At 47.8% G+C, this 24,845-nt stretch overlaps 1 protein-coding gene across 3 annotated transcripts in view; it reads left to right on the forward strand.

Moving 5' to 3' along the window:
• ak7b (adenylate kinase 7b) overlaps nucleotides 1-24,845 on the forward strand; it is an 81,014-nt gene that overhangs the window by 34,977 nt on the left and 21,192 nt on the right. For all 3 annotated transcript variants that reach the window (XM_077731781.1, XM_077731782.1, XM_077731783.1), the window contains exons 9-10: nucleotides 14,310-14,387; nucleotides 21,736-21,885. In XM_077731781.1, coding sequence (XP_077587907.1) covers nucleotides 14,310-14,387; nucleotides 21,736-21,885 — 228 coding nt within the window. The remainder of the gene's footprint in view (nucleotides 1-14,309; nucleotides 14,388-21,735; nucleotides 21,886-24,845) is intronic.

The raw sequence follows: 24,845 nt of genomic DNA on the forward strand, positions 1-24,845 counted from the left end.
GCTCGTGTGACGTAACAAGAAAAGCTAAGTACATGAGCCATTTGGATCACTTACTACAGGAGCAGCAAACCCGTCTATCTCCATGAAGTCCTTTACTTATGCTCTCAACTCAAAAAATCTCTTCAACAGTGAAGTAGAGCACATCCCCATATTCTGACTCAATTTCCTTTAAAAAAAAAAACATGGAACCTTCTGTGCTTTAAGCCATTGTATCTGATTTGGTTGATGCATTTCACAACGACAACATCATATTGTCAAACTTTAGGCATCTGCTGCAAAGGGCCTGCTGATGGTTAATGCTCAGCAGAGCTATGGCCTCCTCCACACACTCCTCTTCCTGTTTTTTTTAACAAGTGCTACCAGTCCATTCTTCCTCCCATCATAGATGGGGCTCCATCAGTTGTTATTCCAACAAAGCTCTTCCATGGCAAACCGGCATTCTCAATGGCACCACACAGCTGGTGAAATAATTCCTTAGCGGTGGTCTGGCCATGTATTGGAAATACTGTGAACAACTCCACCACTTCAAAATTGTCATCAACACCACGGACATATATTGCGAGCTTGGTAGTGTCTTTGATGTCTGTGGTCTCATCAAGAGCTACTGATTATACACTGAAAAAAATTGTGCTTTCTCACCCAGTTGATTGGATTGGATTGGATAACTTTATTCATCCCGTATTCGGGAAATTACATTGTGGCAGTAGCAAGAGGGTGATTAGACAGAACTACAAAGCAAAAACCCAAAGTACAAAGCAAATCAAAGTAATTGAATCATCAAATCATTAAAACATAAAAGTAGCAAAAACACATAGCAAACAAGAGTGGACGGAGGTACCGCGGACGCCGGCTGCCGCTTGTACAGCGCCATTTTGGTTGCGGTAACTGAATCGGACTCAAAAAGACGTAAATTTGGACAAAACCTGGAACCCCACAGAAGAGCAAAGCAAAAGCACAAAGTACAAAGCAAATCAAAGTAAATGGAATCATCAAATCATTAAAACATGAAAGCAGCAAAAACACAAAACGAACAAGAGTGGACGTAGCTACCGCGGTCGCCAGCTGCCGCTTAAACAGTGCCATTTTGGTTCCGGTAACTGAATCGGACTCAAAAGACGTTGTAAAGTTGGACAAAAACTGGAACCCCACAGAACAGCAAAGCAAAAGCACAAAGTACAAAGCAAATCAAGGTAAATGGAATCATCAAATCATTAAAAAAAAAAAGCTCCAAAAACACAAAACGAACAAGAGTGGACCGAGCTAACGCGGCCGCCGGCTGCTGCTTAAACAGCGCCTTTTTGGTTGCGGTAACTGAATCTGACTCAAAAAGACGTTGTAAAGTTGGACAAAAACTGGAACCACACACAGGAAGTCTTCCATGAGATGGGGAACTTCTGCACACTGTGACCGAGGTGGAGTCGTTCTTCCAAGCTTATCCGCACAGTTACTCAGTACACAGAAGCTAAAGAAAACAGGAGCTGGGCAGAATTCCTCGACTCCGTTGCTGGTAGGGGCCGACAGCTCTTCAATCATAGGGCGCCCTTCAAAGCGGCTGCTTGTTGCAATAGCTCCCTAAACCCTCACTCGAATTCTGTGTTTCCCCTGGACCTGGACTTGTACCTCCCCGCTGAGTTAAAGAGGAAGAGAAGAGTATGCAGAGCCGGATGAAAATGTCAGGAAAAAAAGCTATGCTTCAGACCCAGCATTCCATCTATTATTATGGGGAACGTAAGATCTCTCCCAAACAAGATGGAAGAGCTAACGGCGCTGACCAAACAACAATGACAATATCGGAGCATCTGCATTATGTGCTTCACGGAGACCTGGCTGGATGAGCGAATACCAGACTCTCTCATCTCCTTGGATGGCTTTCAGCTGGTGAGGGCAGACAAGGACGGAGAGGAGAGCGGTAGGAAGAAAGGTGGGGGAATAGCTGTCTTTATTAACAGTAGGTGGTGCAGTCCTGAGCATATTACTTTGAAGGAGCAACTTTGCACTCGAGATATCGAGCTAGTAGCTGTTAGCATCAGGCCGTTTTACATCCCCCGGGAGCTCTCGCAGGCCATCATAATAGCTGCGTATATACCTCCTTCGGCCGATGCAATAGTGGCTCGGGAGTTGCTCCACACTACTGTGTCCTGGCTACAGATGTCCCAGCCCCAGTCCCTCCTTCTTATCTCTGGTGATTTTAACCATGCTCCCTTGACTTCGACTCTCCCCACCTTTACTCAGTATGTGAAGTGCTACTACACCAGGGAGGAAGGGAACAAGCACAGCCTCTTCTGGCCCCTTCCATTCAACCAGACCCCTGGGCGAATGTGCTTCGTCAGGCGCGCACCCCACGACTCGGACTATCGGCCCGGTCAGGGAGCTGGCGCCACCGAGACCCTGGAGTCTCCACCCCCTCCCCTTTTTGAGATGGTACCGCCCTCCCGCCTCCTCCTCCTTGCCGGAGATGTCGAAACGAACCCAGATTGCCACCACTGCCACCGTCCGATCCGTCGCGGCCAACCTCCGCTCCATTGCTCCGCCCCTACCTGCCCCACCCTATGCCACAAACAGTCAGCCTGCAGCGGCCTCTACCGGCAGTTGCAGACCGGCCCTTGGAGGTGCGTGGCCCACGGAGGCCAAACTCCCGGCCCTCCCCCTTCGGGAGGGCGGATTTGTTGCTTCTGCAACAAGGTAATCAAGACTGGGATCCGCTTCCTTGCTTGCGCGGAAACCAGTTGTGGAGCGATGACCCGCCGCAGAAGGCGCTGCTGTGGAGACACCCCCGAGGCGTCCCCATGGAGATGCCCACTGCACAGGCCCCGAATCGAGACAGTCGCCGGCCGCGTTGCGGCCGACCTTGCAGCTCGATCCCCGTCTGACTCCCAGCACAAAGTGAAATGCACTGGCTGCCAGCGTACCATCGCCAAGACGACCCAGCCCCTCACCTGTCGAGCCTGCAGAGCCCCCTACCACCGGTCCTGCTCAGGCACTACCCGTGATGCTGCGGCAACTATGAGGCCATCTGACAGCTGGTCCTGCCCACAATGTGCCACCACCCCGACACCGGCTACCTCCCAACCCCAACCCAACCCTCCAAACCCCCTCCTACCCTTCCCAAAACCAAAGACGGACATCCCCGACGTAGCCTAGAGATCCACGCTGCGCATCTTGCAGTGGAATGCTGACGGCGTGAAGACAAAGTCTGCCGAGCTGGAAAAGCGGATGGTCGAAGGCAAGTACGACATCTGCTTGATCCAGGAAAGCAAGCTGCGGGCCAAAGACTCCACCCCGACCTTCCCGGGGTATGCTGTCGTCCGTGCCGACCGCCCCAAAGACCAACCCGGGGGCGGACTCATGACCCTGATCAAAGACGACCTCTCCTTCAATAACCTGGGCGCCTCCCTGCGGGGCCTCCTGGAGCCGTCCACGCTCAAGGTACGTGTGACCCGGCACCGCTGGCTGACGGTTCACAACCTCTACGCACCCCCATGCCGAGATCCGGGACGAAACTTAGAACTGGACCTCACCTGGATCGGGGCGAACACCGACGTGATCATCGGCGGTGACCTAAACGCCCACTCCGGCCTCTGGGAATACAACCAGCCAAGCGACAAGCGTGGGGCCGACATCGAGAACTGGCTGCTGAGGAACTCCATCACACTCCTTAACAACGGGTCGGCAACAAGGGTGAACCGAAGAACCGGCGGGCTTAGCACACCCGACCTCACCTTTGCCCACCCGCGGCTCGCCAACCATGCCGAATGGACTGTTGATGAGGACCTTGGATCTGACCACCTACCCCTGTCCATCTCAGTGGCCTGTGTCGTCCGCCCGTCGTGCCCGCCCCTACCAACGGCACGGTGGAACCACAAAGACGTCGACTGGGCAACCTTCACTCAAGACGTAGAAGGAAGGAAGACGCAAGGAAGACGCAAGGAAGACGCTGAGGCGGCGATCCAGAACGCAGTCAGAGCTATTTGCGAGTGGAGCTCCAAAAAGAAGATGAAGTTGAACGCCTCGAAGAGTGAGGTCACATTCTTCTCAACCGACCCAAGGGAGGCTTCCTGGACCCCGTCCGTCACTGTGGGAACAACGAGCCTGCGCTTCAACCCCACCCCCAAATTCCTTGGGGTAAAGCTCGACAGGTGCCTGAGTTTCGGGCCACACGTGAAGGCCGTCACCAAGACAGTGGCTTCCCGAAACCGCATCCTCGCCTCTCTGACCACAAAAGACTGGGGCTGGCAGAAAATCAGCCTACGCTCTGTCCACCTCGCCCTTCAGCGGAGCGTCATGGACTATGCCGCACCAGCATGGCAACCCTTCCTGTCGCGGTCCCGACTCGACGACCTTGGTCGCGCCCAGAACAGTGCCCTGCACATCGTGACGGGCCAACTGAGGACTACACCAGTCGAGGCGCTGCAGCTAGAAGCGGGCGTGTGCTCCTACTCCTCGCGAGTAAACCAACTAGCAGCCATCTCCTTCGAAAAAGCCCTCCGCCTTCCTCCTGATCACCCTCGGCATGAACTTGCTACTAAGACAGTCGTGCACCGTCTCCAGCGTTCCAGCTGGCGCAAGACCGCGTCAGGAATCATGTCTGCCCTCCCCCCGCCCTGTCGAGAATGAGAAGTCCTCCCGCCCCCCATCGAGTGCCCATGGGTGAACGACACCGACCTCTGGACGGTCTCTGCAACCCTTGGGAGTGCCACAAAACTCGATCCCCCGCCAGTCCTTCGGGAAAGTGCCATCTCCGCCATCCGTGCAGTCGCACCAGAGGTCACCATCTACACCGACGGCTCTGCTACCGATGGAACAAGGGCCGGCGGGGCGGCGATGATCGTCACCACTGGAGATCCGGCAGACCCAATCACCACGCACTCAAAGCCGATGCGTGGGGCCCCTTTCACGTTCTCATTCGAGGAAGAGAAGGCGGCCATGACGATGGCCCTTCAATGCCTAACTGACACGAACGTAGCTGGTGACGTCGCAGTGTGCTCGGGCAGTCAATCACTACTGACTGCCATCGCCAGCCACTCGGCCGACACCGGCGAAATCCGTCGTCTGCTGAACCAGCGCAGGGCTCGGACAGCCCTCCTGTGGACCCCAGGTCATTGCGGGTTGCCTGGGAACGAGATGGCAGACACCCTAGCGAAGGAAGCCGCCTCCTGCAAGGTCGATTGGCCCCAGCCAAGGCAGCCATCAGACGACTAATTCGCGACAATCCACCAAGACCGGATCATCGCGCAGCGGTCGTCTACCCAAAATATAACTGGCGCCTAGACTGTGCGCGCGTGAAGAAACGGAGCGACGCGGTTCTCATCGCCCGCCTCCGCTCGGGCCACCACCCAAGCCTGAGAGCCTACCGTCACCTTCTCAACCCACCCTCGACCCAACCTGCCCCCTCTGCCGGGAAGAGACGTAAGACCTTGAACATTGGCTCCAGCGTTGCAGATCTTTGGTGTCGCCTCGCCCCCCCTGGACGTGCTGGTGACTGAGGCGTCCAAGGTGCTAGCGCTAGCCAGGCGTACTCTGTGTTAGGGCCACCTGGGCGCTGCCTCTACAACAACAACAACAACAACAACTACACCAGGGAATGAAAAACTCTGGACCTGCTGTATGCCAACACAAAGGAGGCATGCAGCTCAGTCCCCCTGCCCCCACTGGGGTCCTCAGACCACAACCTGGTCCATCTGATCCCCACCTACATCCCTATGGTGAGGAAAATAAAACCTACTACGAGGATCCTACAAAAATGGACCGAGGAGACCAGCATGGTACTGGGGGACTCTTTCGAGACAACTGACTGGGAGGTGCTGTGCAATTCACATGGGAAGACATTGACAGCTTGACCCACTGCATCACAGATTACATTAACTTCTGTGTTGAGAACATTGTACCCTCCAAGAAGGTCCGTTGTTACTCCAACAATAAGCCGTGGGTCACCAGGGATCTAAGGGCCCTCCTGAACAAGTTGAAGAGGGCTTTTAGGTCTGGGGGGAAGGAGAGTCTTAAAACGCGCCAGAAGGGGCTGAAGAGAGAGATAAGGAAGGGAAAGACCAGCTACAGGAGGAGGCTAGAGAAGCAACTCCAAAGAGGCAACACCAAAGAGGTCTGGAGGAGCTTGAGGACCATCTCGGGCCATGGAGGCAACAGTGGGAGAGGCCCCGGAGTCCGGAGATGGGGAGTGGGCCAATGAACTGAATCAGTTATTTAACAGATTCAGCCCTGCCCCCGCTCCCCTGACCCCCCAGACCAGACGCAACTCTCCCCACTCGTTCTCCTCCTCCTCTTCCTCCCCCTCTTCTTCCCCCTCTTCCACCGGTCTCTGCATCACTGTCGATCAAGTGACAAAACAACTAAAGAAGATCGAGGCAAGGAAGGCTACCGGTCCAGACGGCCTCAGCTCCAGACCAATGAGAGAGTGTGCGGATCAGCTTGGCACAGTGATTCTGCATATTTTCAACCTCAGCCTCAGTCTGCAGAAGGTCCCCACCTTGTGGAAAACTTCATGCGTGGTCCCAGTTCCAAAGACTGCGAACCCCAGGGAGGCAAACCACTTCAGGCCGGTAGCACTAACCTCTCACCTGATCAAGACACTGGAGAGGATTATCCTCAACCACCTCAGCCCCCTGATGAATGCAGAGCTGGACCCTCTGCAGTTCGCCTATCGTCCAGGCATTGGTGTGGAAGATGCTACCATCTACCTGATGCACAGGTCTCTTTCACACCTGGAGAACTCGGGAAGAACGGTGAGAATGATGTTTTTTGACCCCTCCAGTGCTGATAGGTTCATTAATAATTACCCTTCTTTGTAATTATCAATAACTGCAGGCAGACATCTTATTCAATTATTGACATTTTATCCAATAGATTGGATCACGGATAACAACTTAAGGGAAGATACATCGAGCCCCTTGTCTTCAAAAGTATCCTCTCGAACAGTAATTTCGCGTATGGCTTTAGGGACGGATATCAAAACAATGACAAGGTTGTTGATTAATTCAACATGCGTGAGCAAAAACAACATCTGTAACTATAATAACAATTAAGGTATTTTAACAATAACAGATCAGGGAACTAAAACCAACCCTCATTTGGATAAAAACAATCACGCCTTCATTTGACCTAACAATCATATAACCATTACATGAAGAAGCCCAAAGTGCGTCACGAGGTATGCACACGATACGAGTGTTATGGAAGTGGCAGATATCCCGAGTCCTTGCTGCTCCTCGTAGCCCGATACTGGGTGAGATGTAGCATAAACAATCCTTGGATAAAAAGTTCATGTGAGAGTGGACCAGGCGGCTGTTTATGACCTCGAGTCGAACAATAGGAAGAATGATTTAACAAAGAAATGAATTACTACACATATATGTATAAAAGTAATACAGAATAAACCCAACAAGTGCATTCAACACCATTCAGCCGCTGCTTCTGAGAGGGAAACTGGAAGAGGCTGGAGTAAGGAACCAACTAGCCTTATGGATTATCGACTTCCTCACCGACAGACCACAATATGTGAGACTCCAGGACTGTATGTCTGATGTGGTAACCAGCAGCACGGGTGCCCCCCAAGGCACAGTGCTTTCCCCACTCCTCTTCTCCCTCTACATTCAGACTTTAAACATAATACAGTTACCTGCCACCTCCAGAAGTTCTCTGATGACACCGCTATTGTTGGACGAGTGACTGACGGAAACGACCTGGAGTATAGGGGAGTCATCACAGCCTTTGTCGACTGGTGTAGGCAAAACCACCTCTACATCAACACCAGTAAGACAAAGGAAATGGTCGTCGACTTTCGGAGGACAACTCAACAGACCACTTAGGTAAACATCCAGGGTAAAGACATTGAAATCGTGGAGAATTTGAAGTACCTGGGTGTTCACCTCAACAGCAGGGAGACAAAGTTGGAACCTTCACGTGGTGTCTCCTGAGAGGCCGCCCGGCGCGGCCTGCGAATCCAACAAAATAGCATCCAGACCTGCCAGGAACGTGGCACCCTACGTGTTTCATCCAGCCGGGGATATTCGACTGCCCCTCACTTCCGGCGGGAAGTCATCAACAGATTGATTCCAGCTGCTCTGTCTCTACGGCAGACCAGGAGGCACAAAACGGGGCGCTCCTGACATTTCCTCCATCGGTCATTGTGACTCGTGGGAGTTTGCGAGCTCTGGCTCGCTCACTCTGGCTTTGGTCCGACTACTCTATCACTAGCCAATTATAGTTTGTGTAACCGATGGTGTATCCCTTCATCTGAGAAAAGGCCTTGGTGTCATCCAATCAAAATCTGATTGGTTAAAGCAACAGTTTTATCCACAGGTGTTTTATGCAACAGAGCCTGCAGAACCTAGCAGACCCTGGCAACAAATAATAGCTAAAATGTGATTTGTTAAATGCTCCAATATGAAAACATATCGGGAAGCAGTACAATCAGGGGGAAGGCAATAAAAGGAAGCTAACATACAATTTGGAATTTTTTAATTAAAAGTATTGTTGGACAAAATATAATGTGATTGAGATATTTCTTAGGCCAACAGAGAAGGCCTTGAAGGCTTATTATGTCAAAGTACAATTTTGCTAACTCAGGAGTCAGATTGTTTCTAATGAATCTAAAGTTGGATAAATTTAGTTTCATTTAGAGTCTTTTTTTTATCTGTTGTATAAAGAGAAGTTTTGAGTTAAGTCAGATTCCTATGTATTCTTGGATTGTTTTACCTTGGACAAAAACATCAGTATCATAGTCAGTTCCTGCTTTTTTTTAAATACAGTAATGCCTTGAATATCGCGGTTAATGTAGACCAGACATGGCCACGATAATGGAAAAATCGTGACGTAAGGTCACCCATGACCGGACGTTTCGTCGACGGAAACTTGGTCGACGGACACTCGGTCGACGGACTCTTTGTTCCCGGACGTTTCATCGAACGGACGTTTGGTCGCCTGATAGGTCTGAAAATACAACTTCAGGAGCAGGTTAAGAAAGAGAGATCAATTTGAATAGGAAATAGGTTCATTACCGGATTGCAAAGTGGAGAGTTAGAGCTCTAACAGTGGAGTGCTGTTCAGCGCGATGTTCCTGCAACTCTCTCTAAATGAACCGTGGGTCCGTCTTTATATAGGCAAAACATGGTAATATTTCTAATACAGCGGTGGAGGACAAAGTTTATGCAAACAAACTTTAGGCTGATATGGTTAGACATTTGCAAGGCTAATTTGTATACAAAAACGATATTTTTTATAGCTCACACAAAATGCTGTAGCCTATCTTACATCGAGTGATTCGAACAAACAATTGCAAGGCTAGCTATTTGGCCTATCTTGAATTTTACGATCTTAACAAACAATAATAAAATCAGTTTGGCCAGTCTATCTTATATTCTACGATCTGAACAAACAATCACAAGGCCAGCTAGTTGGACTATCTTGTATTTCGCCATCTTTACAAACAATAATAAAATCATTTTGGCCAGTCTACCTTACATTCTACGATCCAAACAAACAGTTACAAGGCCCGCTATTTGGCCGATCCAACATTCCACTGGCTAAACAAATAATTGTAAAACCAGTTTGGCCACTTGGCTTGACACGAACCAACAATTATTAAGCCAGTCAGCTAAGTCCCTCCCACATCACCGTACTGTTCGTCAAACAGACATTTTGTCACCGCACATTTCATCAACGAACAATTCGTCGCCGGATTTGCTCACTCTCAAAATTATAATCATTAAAGAGAGAGAAAAAGTTTACTGTTGAAAGCGATCAACCAGGTAATCTCTCGCTCTCAAAATTAAAATCATGAGAGAGATCGAGTTGAAAGGCAATGAAAGGAAGCTAACAGACCATTTGGAATTATTTAATAAGTATTCATGCCTAAAATCTAATGAGTATCAGACTGTGATTCAGATATTTCTTAGGACAGCAGAGAAGGCCCTGAAGGGCCTGACGGCACAACCATACCATACTAAATGTTTTCACACTTATATAAAAAATATATGTAGACAAGTGTGTTTCAGATCGTTTCTTTATTTGAATAAATACAAAACAACAGCGCAAAGCATTATCGGTCGAACTGAGAACATGCTAAAGTGATGACCCACTAGATGTCACTATACATTACTGTAATCTGGTACATCTTCCTTTCTTTAGATTACTGTTCTGTAACTTGAAACTATTCTTGTAACAAAAAGACATTTTCTCTTCTTTTTTTTTTCTTTAACAATCGAACAACCGAACAGCAGTAATCAAACAATAAACCAAAGTCTCGAGTGCAATTTCTTCGTGTGTGTGTGTGTGTGTTTCATTGTGTGCCAGTGAGGAACTATTTTCACCATGAGTACAGTGCTGTAACAGGAGTTTTATAATTTATCTTGTCTTGGGACATGGGCACACCATGTCCCAATGTGTTTACATTTTTGAAATTTATATTTAGCTATTTAAAAAACATGGGATTATAAAAACTGGATCAAAAGCACTCAATATTCCGTATTTTATAAAACTAAAACAATGTTTATTTGGGCTTTTTCTTAGTAATTTAAAAAATATTTTAATCATGTTTTTCTTTTCAAAAGTAAACAAAATACACAGATATATATATATATATATATATATATATATATATATATATATATATATATATATATATATATATATATATATATATATATATATATATATATATATATATATATATATATATATATATATATATATATATATATATATATATATATATATATATATATATATATATATATATATATATATATATATATATATATATATATATATATATACATATATGTATTTTTTCAATATTAGTGTTATTAAGTTTAAACAGAAAATATTTTAAATATTTATTTTTAGATATTACAAAATTATTTTGAACTAAAACACAAAAGTAAAGTGGTTAAAATTGCAATTGATTATTTGAAAGAGGGAAAATCACGAAATATACTATACTTCTATAATCTTCATTAGAATTTGATCCTAAAAATGAAAATTCGGCACTCATTTTTTACTTTCTCGTGCCACTCAAAATGATGCGGCAGGGCAGATTTGTCCCGTGTTCCGTCACTTTGACACATGTGTCGTTGCCCATAGCTGCCGTTACCACAAATAAAACAAAAAATAAGCAAATAAGAGAAAGATAATTCTTCACTAGTCATGTCCCAATGATACATGTTAGTATATTAGTATTCTCTTCCTTCAAGATAGCCACCAATGGAGTTGCAGACATCACACAAACGTCATGCACCCATTTTTCCAACTTTTTCTTTTTTTACCAATATATATGTCCCTTGCAGGCGTTTTTTCCCGATTATGTTGTTGCCCTTCGCTGCGCCGTTCCAAAATGACTTCTGACTATTATCTTATCAGTATTTAGTTAGCTCACGCGCTATGTGTCAGCGGCCATTCTAAGACGACGTCTGACCATTATCTTATCAGTACTCAAGACAGACACAAGAAAAAGACCTTGATATAAAAAAAAAACTTGCAGACTGAGACTGAGGTTACCGCACAGTCCCTCAGTAGTCTGGAGCTTTTAAAGATCATCTTCCTTGCCTAGATCCTCCTAAGATTGCCAATTACCTAATCAGCAGCAGCAAACAGGCAGGTTGGGGGGGATTTTCAAAGGACACCAGCAGCCCAGTAGCCACTGGCAGATCCTCCATCTGACCAGAGAGAGATATCACGCTCCCATAACAATGACAGAAGGCTCGGTCTGAAGTGTTGCCTCTTCTCCTGGTAGTATTGTCTACTGCTCAGAGCTGAACCCTGCGTGCGTGACAGCCGAGGCACGGCTGAACGGCTCCAAAGACATCTAGGACTAGCACAAATAAACCAAGCCACGCAACGGGTGGGGTCGAGTAGCAAAGGTAACACAGAAACAAGGTAAAAATCAAAATACACAAAGTACAAAGCAAAGCAAAGTATATGCAAAAGCATCAAGAAATATCAAAATGAAATTAAAAAAGATAGAAGAGCAGCAAAAACACAAAGCGAGCAAGAGCCAATGGAGCTACCGCTATCGGCTGCCATTTGAGCGGTGCCATGTTGGTTGCAGTAGCAAAAACGGATACAGAGACAACAAAAAGACATTGTAGAGTTGGATAAGACTGGATCACACACAGGAACTCTTCCAGCAGCTTTATATCTTGGCAGATCTGCTTTATGGGGATTCTCGGTTGAATCTTCACCCTCCTGACCAATTTTCTCTCAGTAGCATGTGATAGCTTGAGTTTTCTTCCTGATCGCGGCATTGACAAAACAGTGCCATGCACTTCATACTTACAAACAATTGTTTGCACTGTTGCTCTTGGGACCTGCAGCTGCTTTGAAAAGGCTCCAAGTGACTTTGCTGACTTTTTCAAGTCAAGGATTCGCTTTTTCAGTTCCATGCTGAGCTCCTTTGACTTTCCCATTGTAGCGTTTGTGGGCATTTACATCCAAGCCCTATTTAAATTCCTCAGAGGAGTCACCAGCTGTAGTCTCTCATAATCACTCACAAGAAGTTAAGAGGCCATCCTTCGAAGCTCATTTCACTGACACACCTTTCCAAGTCACCGAAATATCTCATTTGTGTTGCTGTATGCATATTTTTGACCCAGCAGATTTGATCACTTTTTCTGTTAACCCATAATAAACTCATAAGAGAAACACACTTCATGAATGTTTTTTTTGTGACAAAGAAGTCTCTGTTCCAATCATTCTATCAGAGAAAAATCTGAGTTGTAGAAATAACTGGAAACTCAAGAGAGCCATGACATTATGTTCTTCACAAATTTATGTACATTTTTGACCACAACCGTATTTAAAACATACGTTAAGGTATATGTGCTCTCCCTTATTAAATAAAACAAATTTAAACTTTCATACTTGAATAAAAAGGAAAGTAATCTATTCACTTATTCACAAAAATTGAAAAGAAAAAAGATGAGATATCTATCGGGATAATTAGCAATAGACTGATATATTTTTATCGTGATGACAATTTTGTCATATGGCCCGGCTCTATTTAACATTTGATTGCAAACTCACATTTTATTTAAAAGCCTCCTTATAAATTTGTAACTTTTTCTGTGAACCTTACCACATGCACCAAACTCAGAGCAAAATCTAATTTAAGAAGATAAGTGTCTTCTTACCTTATCAATTGTGACGCTACAATTTCACCTAAGAGCTCAGTATGTATGGAAAGGAGGTCACTTCCCACTTTCACCGTCGGGTCACCAAAAGTAGAGTGAAAGTCTGTTAGTGGTTCACTCGAGTGTTCCTCCAAATGGTCCAAGAGGTAAATAATGGAAACAAAGGCAGAAATATGACAACAGCTCGACAAATTTAATAAACATAGCGCTATGTGATACAAACAATGGGTTCTATTTCATTCTTCTTCTCGTTGTCGTCGCCGTCGTCGTCACTATCACTATCACTGTCACTGCCGTTATTATTATTATAATCATTATCATTATTATAATTATCATTATCATTGTCATTGTCATTGTCGTTATTATCGTTATTATCGTTATTATCGTTATTATCGTTATTATCGTTATTATCGTTATTATCGTTATTATCGTTATTATCGTTATTATCGTTATTATCGTTATTATCGTTATTATCGTTATTATCGTTATTATCGTTATTATCGTTATTATCGTTATTATCGTTATTATCGTTATTATCGTTATTATCGTTATTATCGTTATTATCGTTATTATCGTTATTATCGTTATTATCGTTATTATCGTTATTATCGTTATTATCGTTATTATCGTTATTATCGTTATTATCGTTATTATCGTTATTATCGTTATTATCGTTATTATCGTTATTATCGTTATTATCGTTATTATCGTTATTATCGTTATTATCGTTATTATCGTTATTATCGTTATTATTATAATTATCATCATTATTATTAGATTGATGTGAAGAACACTACATAACAAAAAATGAGTTGAGAACAAAAGGGGCAGACGCCAGAACTGTGAGGCCAAAGTGCTAACCACTCAGCCCCCGGACCGCGTAATCGAGTTTGTTATGTAAAGGTAATTTTAAGTCCACTTTTAAGAATATGCAAATGAACTAGTCGGTGTCACTCAAGTCATGTCCTATAGCAAGGACACCAGTTGACAACTAAGGGTGCAAGCTTCTCTTGCCCATCTCAACAACCAGGAACAAAGCAACCATTACAAGAGAATTTTCAGCCTTTGATTAAGTCCGGTCATCTTTGCAATGTGAAAAGACTTACATCTCCATGTATTTTATGTTAATGTTTCCAGTTGTAAATTCATATTTTATTTTGTTTTGTTCAGACCATTGCTTGTGCACTCGGATTGGGGAAAATTTGCAGAAAGCCATTTGAAGAGGCCTTCCTACAACAAGACCTGAGTGTAGGTTGCAAAAATATATATTTTTCATATCTACAATCTTATGTTTTCAAGAGAGTTCCAAACACAAAATATCTATCAGAATTTATGAACTTACAATAATATGATAGAAAACAATTGTTTAAAGGTGACAAATTAAGTTTTGGCCGTGACTGGACATTTGGTCAACGGACGTTGGGTTGACGGACATTTGGTCCCCGGACGTTTCGTCGAACGGATGTTTGTCAAACGGACGATTCGTCAAAAAGACGTCTTGTCAAATGGACGTTGTGTAGAACGAACGTTTTGTCAAACGGACGCCTTGTCAAACGGACGTCTTGTCAAACGGACGTCTTGTCAAACGGACGTCTTGTCAAACGGACGTCTTGTCAAACGGACGTCTTGTCAAACGGACGTCTTGTCAAACGGACGTCTTGTCAAACGGACGTCTTGTCAAACGGACATTTTGTCGAACGGACGTTTTGTCGAACGGACGTTTCGTCGAACGTACGTTTGGTTAACGTATGGCATGTGTTTACATTTTATTCGTCGCCAGATTCGCTCCTCTTAAAATTATCAATAAGTCGCGTATTATTGGCGTGTGTGTCATGTTATCGCTCTCAAATTTATAATCATGAGAGAGAGACTTTGTAAATGTCAGAGCATTAATATCTAAATATCTAATTGTTATTCGTCGCTGGATTTGCTCGCTCGCTCCCGGATTCACTCGTATTGGCGTGTGTGTACATGTTTTTCAAACTATGGCCCGCGGACCATATACGGCTTGTTAGGCTCTCTCTCTCTCTCTCTCTCTCTCTCTCTCTCTCTCTGTTACGATCTCGCCGCGTAGTGCGACGCGATCGTAGGGTAAGTTGAACCCAGATGCAGAGTCGCCGAAGTAAATGGAAAGGTGAGGCAGATCTGTAGCTCTTGTAGGTTGATTTAATAAACGGGGTAACATAACTTAAACAACTTGGCTTGACCACTCATTACAAACGAAAAGAACATGCGGCGTGGCGTCAAATGGAAACAGCAATTACTACGAGGATTAACAGGAAACGAAACCAGAACTAACCCAGTACTACACCAGACGATCCAACGGCGTCCACAGAAAATCACAATGCTTAAATACCAAAAATAATCTAATCACGTAATTAGTGACAGCTGATAGTGATCGTGACGTCATGCAAGGAAAGGCAATCCACCCACTCCTGACAGTACATCCCCTCTAAGGGACGGATTCTAGACGTCCCAAGGTCAATTACAACATGAGAAACGGAAACAAGCAGGGAGGGTGGGTGGGAGATCTAGAATTGTCCGGTGGTCTTCCACACCAACCCAAGAACAGACGGAGAGGTCGCTCCGGCGGGCGTCCGCGCCAGCCAGAAACGAGACAAGTCAGTGGCAGGTCTGGCGGGCGTCCGTGCCGGTCAGAAACAAGACGGGGCAGAGGCAAGTCTGGCAGGCGTCCGCGCCGGCCAGAAACGAAACGAGGCTGAGGTCGATCCGGCGGGCGTCCGCGCCGGCCAGAAACGAGACGAGGCGGTGGTCGATCCGGCGGGCGTCCGCGCCGGCCAGAAACAAGACGAGGTTGTGGTCGGTCCGGCGGGCGTCCACGCCGGCCAGAAACGAGACGAGGCAGTGGTCGATCCGGCGGGCGTCCGCGCCGGCCAGAAACGAGACGAGGCAGTGGTCGGTCCGGCGGGCGTCCGCATCGGCCAGAAACAAGACGAGGTTGTGGTCGGTCCGGCGGGCGTCTGCGCCGGCCAGAAACGAGACGAGGGAGTGGTCGATCCGGCGGGCGTCCGCGCCGGCCAGAAACGAGACGAGGCAGTGGTCGGTCCGGCGGGCGTCCGCGCCGGCCAGAAACGAGACGAGGCAGTGGTCGATCCGGCGGGCGTCCGCCAGAAACGAGACGAGGCAGTGGTCGGTCCGGCGGGCGTCCGCCAGAAACGAGACGAGGCAGTGGTCGGTCCGGCGGGCGTCCGCGTCGGCCAGAAACGAGACGAGGCTGAGGTCGATCCGGCGGGCCTCCGCGCCGGCCAGAAACGAGACGAGGCTGTGGTCGATCCGGCGGGCGTCCGCGCCGGCCAGAAACGAGACGAGGCAGTGGTCGGTCCGGCGGGCGTCCGCGTCGGCCAGAAACGAGACGAGGCTGAGGTCGATCCGGCGGGCGTCCGCGCCGGCCAGAAACGAGACGAGGCTGTGGTCGATCCGGCGGGCGTCCGCGCCGGCCAAGAACGTGACGAGGCTGTGGTCGATCCGGCGGGCATCCGCGCAGGCCGGATACAAGACGAGGCTGAGGTCGATCCGGCGGGCGTCCGCGCCGGCCAGAAACGAGACGAGGCAGTGGTCGGTCCGGCAGGCATTCCAGCTGGTCCCTTAAGTCTTTGCCAAACTGCCTGCCTTCAGGAAATATTAGAAGTTTAGTACGGTCGGGCACCTTACCCTGTTCGCTCGGGGGGTGGACAACCCTCTTCTCCCAGGAACCCGGATCATTGCTTCTCTGGACGTCGCCAGCCCCTTCTTCCAGGGACTCCGGCAAATTACCACTTTTGACGTCGCCGGCTTCTTCATCCAGGGACTCCGGCGAATTACCATTCTTGACGTCGCCAGTCCCTTCCTCCAGGGACTCCGGCGAATTTCCACTCTTGACGTCGCCAGCCCCTTCTTCCAGGGACTCCAGCGAATTACCACTCTTGACGTTGCCAGTCCCTTCCTCCAGGGACTCCGGCGAATTACCACTCTTGACGTCGCCGGCCCCATCCTCTAGGGGCAACGGCAAATTGGCACTCTCAACGTCGCCCGCCCCTTCTTCCAGGGACTCTGGCGCATTGCCACTCTCGACGTCACCGGCTTCCTCCTCAAGGGGCACCAGCGAATTACCACTCTTGACGTCACCGGCCCCATCCTCCAGGGGCAACGGCAAATTGGCACTCTTGACGTCGCCAGCCCCTTCATCCAGGGACTCCGGCGAATTGCCACTCTCGACGTCACCGGCTTCTTCCTCCAGGGGCACCGGCGAATTGGCACTCTCGACGTCGCCAGCCCCTTCCTCCAGGAACTCCGGCGCATTTCCACTCTCGACGTCACCGGCTTCTTCCTCCAGGGGCACCGGTGAATTGGCACTCTCGACGTCGCCAGCCCCTTCTTCCAGGGACTCCGGCGAATTGCCTCTCTCGATGTCGCCAGCCCCTTCCTCCAGGGACTCCGGCGAATTGCCACTCTCGACGTCACCGGCTTCTTCCTCCAGGGGCACCGGCGAATTACCACTCTTGACGTCACCGGCCCCATCCTCTAGGGGCAACGGCAAATTGGCACTCTCGACGTCGCCCACCCCTTCTTCCAGGGACTCTGGCGCATTGCCACTCTCGACGTCACCGGCTTCCTCCTCAAGGGGCACCAGCGAATTACCACTCTTGACGTCACCGGCCCCATCCTCCAGGGGCAACGGCAAATTGGCACTCTCGACGTCGCCAGCCCCTTCCTCCAGGGACTCCGGCGAATTGCCACTCTCGAAGTCACCGGCTTCTTCCTCCAGGGGCACCGGCGAATTGGCACTCTCGACGTCGCCAGCCCCTTCCTCCAGGGACTCCGGCGAATTGCCTCTCTCGACGTCACCAGTCCCATCTTCCAGGGACTCCGGCGAAATACCACTCTCGACGTCGCCGGCCCCGTCTTCCTTGAGCGCCGGAGCATCGTCGCCACTTCTGGGCGGGCAGGCGCTGGACGGGCAGGCGCTTGGGAGAGCGGTGCTTAGGAGAGCGGTGCTTGGGAGAGCGGTCCTTGGGAGAGCGGTTTTTGGGAGAGCGGTGTTTGGGAGAGCGGTGCTTGGGAGAGCGGTGCTTGGGAGAGCGGTGCTAGAATGGCCGTCCGTCACCAGAAACCTGATCCGTGGCTTCGGTACGGGTGCGACCGGCGATCCCAAAGGCAACGGGAGTAATTTGCGTGGCCTTGGCACAGGAGCTTGGGGCACTTGAAACGGCGCGCTGGGCCGAGTAACTTCGGCCACTTGGACAGGCGTGGTCGGCCGAGTGACTTCGGGCACTTGGACAGGCGTGGTCGGCCGAGTGACTTTGGCCACTTGGAACGGGGAGGGCTGCATAGTCCTTAGGAGCTGCTGGTACAGCGTGGTCGGCCGAGTAACTTCGGGCACTTGGAAAAGCGTGGTCGGCCGAGTGACTTCGGGCACTTGGACAGGCGTGGTCGGCCGAGTGACTTCGGCCACTTGGAACGGGGAGGGCTGCATAGTCCTTGGGAGCTGCTGGTACAGCGTGGTCGGCCGAGTAACTTCGGGCACTTGGAAAGGCGTGGTCGGCCGAGTAACTTCGGGCACTTGGAAAGGCGTGGTCGGCCGAGTAACTTCGGGCACTTGGAAAGGCGTGGTCGGCCGAGGAGCTTGGAGGGACGTGGTCGGAAAAGGATCTTGGACGGACGTGGTCGGGCGCGTAACTTGGACAGTGGTTAGTGTGTCCAGGCATTGCTTTCGCTTCGCTCTATGGCGTGGCGCTCGGCGCCTCCTCTGGGAGGATTGCACAGCACCCGCGCCATCACGTCGTGCCCCATAATTGGTGGTTAGCCCACTCTGTAATTGCTGGTCGGGGTATTTGTAATAGGAATTATCGGGGGAACAATCGGGATAATCCTCCTCCAGTGGAAGGTCTCGGGGTCCGAATTGGTCAAAGAATTCATCATCGGATTCCGAAACGCCAGCGAAAAAATCAATTTCCTCAACGATGTCCTCCTCACCAGAATCTTCAGGCTCCCTCCATGGTGAATCAATTCCTCTGGGCATAGGCATAAGATAACTTGGGCGCTCTCTGGTGGTCGTACGCACTTGGGCATCATGATGAAACGGTAAAGGCTTCCCAGGGCGACGTGCATAGCAGTGGTGGGGCGTATGAGTACGCTGCGGCTCTAACTCTCCAACCAGCTGTGGCTCATCTCTAGCAATGATGTGCCTGAGAGCCCCGCACCACGGTGTGTTCATTACAAAATTCCTAAACGATTCTGAGGGGTTACTTATACATTCCAAGCAGTCCGGTGTCTTCGAGGTGGATGGTTTGCGTCGCCGAGTGCGTCGGCGCGAGCGTGGGTGGCGCTCCGCTGGGTCCATAGTGGTCGGATCGTGCTGTTACGATCTCGCCGCGTAGTGCGACGCGATCGTAGGGTAAGTTGAACCCAGATGCAGAGTCGCCGAAGTGAATGGAAAGGTGAGGCAGATCTGTAGCTCTTGTAGGTTGATTTAATAAACGGGGTAACATAACTTAAACAACTTGGCTTGACCACTCATTACAAACGAAAAGAACATGCGGCGTGGCGTCAAATGGAAACAGCAATTACTACGAGGATTAACAGGAAACGAAACCAGAACTAACCCAGTACTACACCAGACGATCCAACGGCGTCCACAGAAAATCACAATGCTTAAATACCAAAAATAATCTAATCACGTAATTAGTGACAGCTGATAGTGATCGTGACGTCATGCCAGGAAAGGCAATCCACCCACTCCTGACACTCTCTCTCTCTCTATCTATCTCTCTCTTTCTCTCTCTCTCTCTCCCTCTCTCCCTCTCTCCCTCTCTCCCTCTCTCCCTCTCTCCCTCTCTCCCTCTCTCCGTCTCTCCGTCTCTCCGTCTCTCCGTCTCTCCGTCTCTCCGTCTCTCCGTCTCTCCGTCTCTCCGTCTCTCCGTCTCTCCGTCTCTCCGTCTCTCCGTCTCCCCGTCTCTCTGAAAATTCAGATGTCCTTGCACTTGCAACTGCCTTCATTTCATAAATATTCTATGGAATTTTGTCTCCCTATAAGTGCAAATTGGTCATTATTCCAGAAAAGCTCCAGGAATGTTCTTTCTTTGAATCCCTGACATACTTCAACCCAGAATCCTTGTGCAATGCCTGTCGGTCTCCATCCGCCATCCGTTTCACTTGTCTGAGTTTTTGCGTGGTCGACGGAAGCTGGAAGCATGTTTTCATTCATATATATATATATATATATATATATATATATATATATATATATATATATATATATATATATATATATATATATATATATATATATATATATATATATATATATATATATATATATATATATATATATATATATATATATATATATATATATATATATATATATATATATATATATATATATATATATATATATATATATATATATATATATATATATATATATATATATATATATATATATATATATATATATATATATATATATATATATATATATATATATATGTATATATATATGTATATATATATATATATATATATATATACATATACATATATATATACATATATATATATATATATATATATATATATATATATATATATATATATATATATATATATATATATTTATACATATATATATACATATATATATATATATATATATATATATATATATATATATATATATATATATATATATATATATATATATATATATATATATATATATATATATATATATATATATATATATATATATATATATATATATATATATATATATATATATATATATATATATATATATATATATATATATATATATATATATATATATATATATATATATATATATATATATATATATATATATATATATATATATATATATATATACGGACGTCCGTCCGTCCGTACGAATATATATATATATATATATTCGTATACGAAATTGACCCTAGATATGAGTGTGAACGTTAATGCTTCTATGTATCCTTTTGCACTCTGATTGGCTGGCCACTGATTCAGGGTGTCCCCAGCCGGGCGCACATATAAGGCTGGGATAGGCCCCAGCATCCACCACTACCTACTTGGTTATATTATAATCAATGTATAATGAAATCTCTACTATATTTCTTTAAAACGCTCTTATAATTTTGTGGACAGCATATATAGTATATATTTACTAACTTGGATTTTTCTTAAATAGAGCAATATTTCATATGTAATTTTTTCAGAAAGGAAAATCATGAAAAAATTATTCATTCATATATTAAAATGAAAAGCAAACATGGACAACCATTTTTATTTGTGACGGTGCATAAGTAAAAAGAGGAAGCTAATGATACTCGACAGACAAAGCACACGAACATGAACACATATAAACAATATCAAATTATGAATTGTGAACAATATTATATTCTACTGACTTCAGCCTTGGTATCATGAGTTCACTTGCTAAGACTATGGATGTCAGCAAGAAAGCGTTATATGGTCTCGTCTCTAGTTTCACACCTTGAACAGTATAAGTGGCACAGAAAATAATTGAGTATAAATGTTACTTACCATACAAATATTCTATTTATGTCTGTTATATTCCTAAAAGATCATGGACATTGATTTGTTGCACGTCAATATTTGTATGGAGGGTGGCTATCTCAAGGAGTTGTTCTGCGTCCAATGGTTATGTGAGTTTGGCCTAATGGAGAACATAGATCTCGTGGTGGAAGAGTATCGCCAAAACAGAGGACTTCTGGTATGTATCAGTCAGAGCAATTTCATGAATTTGGCAGTCTACAGTAGGTATATCAAATTAGCAGTGCATGCATAACCAGTGGTATCTTAAAGTTTCACAATGTTTCCATCAAAAAGTAAATTATATGTTCACTACTACAGTAAGACCTGACATATGAGTGCCCCAACATATGAGCAATTTGAGATACGAGTAAAATTCCGAGCAAATATTTGTCATGAGAACGAGACCAATTTTGGGATACGAGCATATGAGACGCCAGGAGGCCGAGACACGAAAGGCGGCTTATGATTTCTTTCTCACCGCATCTACGTCGTGCAAAGTTATCTACGAGCACTGGGCAGAGTGTTGCTTTTTTCCGTCTTTTAATTTGCGTAAGTCAGGATGCAATGAAGGATAGTGTGAAGAAACGGCATATGATGACAATCGATGAAAAGCCCATAATAATCGAAAAACATGAGAGTACGTGACTGAGCTGGCTGGCCAATATGCATGTAGAAGAAGGAACTTCACCTCGAAAGCAACGGTGGAAAGCATCAATCTCTTTGACTTTGTTTTTATCCCGTCGCGTAGTGCGATGCGATCGGGGGGGAAGGTGAACCCAGGTGCGGCGTCGCCGAAGCAAATGGAAAAGGGGAGGCAGATATGTTGCTCTTGTTGCTTGGTTTAATAAACGGGAAAAACATAACATAAACAACTTGGCTTGATCACTTACTACTACAGAAAAGAAACATGCAGTGTGGCGTGGCGTCAAGTGAACGGCAAGACAAACGTGGAAACACAGGGAATGAAACCAGGCGATCCGACAAACATTCAACAGAAACCATAATGCTTAAATAGCCAAAAAAAAACCTAATCACCTAATTAGCCACGGCTGATAACAATCATGACATCATGCCAGGAGGGGCAATCAAGCCACTCCTCACAGTACATCCCCTCTAAGGGACGGATCCTAGACGTCCCCAGGTCAATTCTAACATGAGAACCAAGAACAAACAGGGAGGGCGGGTGTTTGACCTAGCATTGTCCGGGGGTCGTCCACACCAACCCAAGAACAGACGAAGGAGAGGTCGATCCGGCGGGCGTCCACGCCAGCCGGAAACAAGACGAGGCAGTAGTCGGTCCGGCGGGCGTCCGTGCCGGCCAGAAACGAGACGAGGCAGTGGCAGGTCTGGTGGGCGTCCGCGCCGGCCAGAAACTAGACGGGGCAGTGGCAAGTCTGGCGGGCGTCCGCGCCGGCCAGAGACAAGACGGGGTAGTGGCAAGTCTGGCGGGCGTCCGCGCCGGCCAAGAATGTGACGAGGCAGTGGTCGATCCGGCGGGCGTCCGCGCCGGCCAGAAACGAGACGAGGCTGTGTTTGACCCGGCGGGCGTCCGCGCCGGTCAAGAACGTGACGAGGTAGGGGCAAGTCTGGCGGGCGTCCGCGCCGGCCAGAAACAAGACGGGGCAGTGGCAATTCTGGCGGGCGTCCGCGCCGGCCAAGAACGTGACGAGGCAGTGGTCAGTCCGGCGGGCGTCCGCGCCGGCCAGATACGAGACGAGGCTGTGGTTGACCCGGCGGGCGTCCGCACCGGTCAGGAAAGAGACGAGGCAAGGGCAGGTCTGGCGGGCGTCCGTGCCAGTCAGAAACGAGACAAGGCAGTGGTCGGTCCGGCAGGTGTCCCAGCTGGTCCTTTAAGTCTTGGCCAAGCCGCCTGCCTTTAGGAGACACCAGAAGTTTAGTACGGTCAGGCATCTTACCCTGTTTTCTCGAGGGGTAGCCAACTCCCTCCTCCCAGGAAATCGGAGCATTGCTTCTCTCGACGTCGCCGGCCCCGTCCTCCAGTGGCACTGGCGCATTGCCACTCTCGACGTCGCCGGCTTCTTCCTCCAGGGGCACCGGCGAATTACCACTCTTGATGTTACCGGCCCCGTCCTCCAGGGGCAACGGCGAATTGCCACTCTCGACGTCGCCGGCTTCTTCTTCCAGGGGCACCGGCGAATTACCACTCTCGAAGTCACCGGCCCCTTCTTCCAGGGGCACCGACGAATTGCCACTCTCGACATCGCCAGCCCCGTCCTCCAGGGGCACTGGCGCATTGCCACTCTCGACTTCGCCGGCCCCTTATTCCAGGGGCACCGGCGCTTTGCCACTCTCGAAGTCGCCGGCCCCGTCTTCAAGGGGCGCCGGAGCATCGTCGCCACTTCTGGGCGGGCAGGCGCTGGACGGGCAGGCGCTGGACAGAGTGGTGCTTGGGAGAGCGGTGCTTGGGAGAGCGGTGCTTGGCATCGTTTCTAGGAGATGCTGGTACAGCGTGATCGGCTGAGTAACTTCGGGCACTTGGAAAGACGTGGTCGGCCGAGTAACTTCGGGCACTTGGAAAGACGTGGTCGGCCGAGTAACTTCGGGTACTTGGAAAGGCGTGGTTGGCCGAGTCACTTCGGGCACTTGAAAAGGTGTGATCGGCCGAGTAACTTTGAGCAGTTGGAACGGTGAGGTCGGCATGGATTCTAGGAGATGCTGGTACAGCGTGATCGGCAGAGTAACTTCGGGCACTTGGAAAGGCGTGGTCGGCCGAGTAACTTCGGGTACTTGGAAAAGCGTGGTCGGCCGAGTAACTTCGGGTACTTGGAAAGGCGTGGTCGGCCGAGTCACTTCGGGCACTTGAAAAGGTGTGATTGGCCGAGTAACTTTGAGCAGTTGGAACGGTGAGGTCGGCATAGTTTCTAGGAGATGCTGGTACAGCGTGATCGGCAGAGTAACTTCGGGCACTTGGAAAGGCGTGGTCGGCCGAGTAACTTCGGGTACTTGGAAAAGCGTGGTCGGCCGAGTCACTTCGGGCACTTGAAAAGGCATAGTCGGCCGAGTAACTTCGGCCACTTGGAAAGACGTGGTCGGCCGAGTAACTTCGGGTACTTGGAAAGGCGTGGTCGGCCGAGTCACTTCGGGCACTTGAAAAGGCGTGATCGGCCGAGTAATTTC

Source organism: Stigmatopora nigra, chromosome 13, assembly GCF_051989575.1.
Source record: "Stigmatopora nigra isolate UIUO_SnigA chromosome 13, RoL_Snig_1.1, whole genome shotgun sequence".
Lineage (NCBI taxonomy): Eukaryota > Metazoa > Chordata > Actinopteri > Syngnathiformes > Syngnathidae > Stigmatopora > Stigmatopora nigra.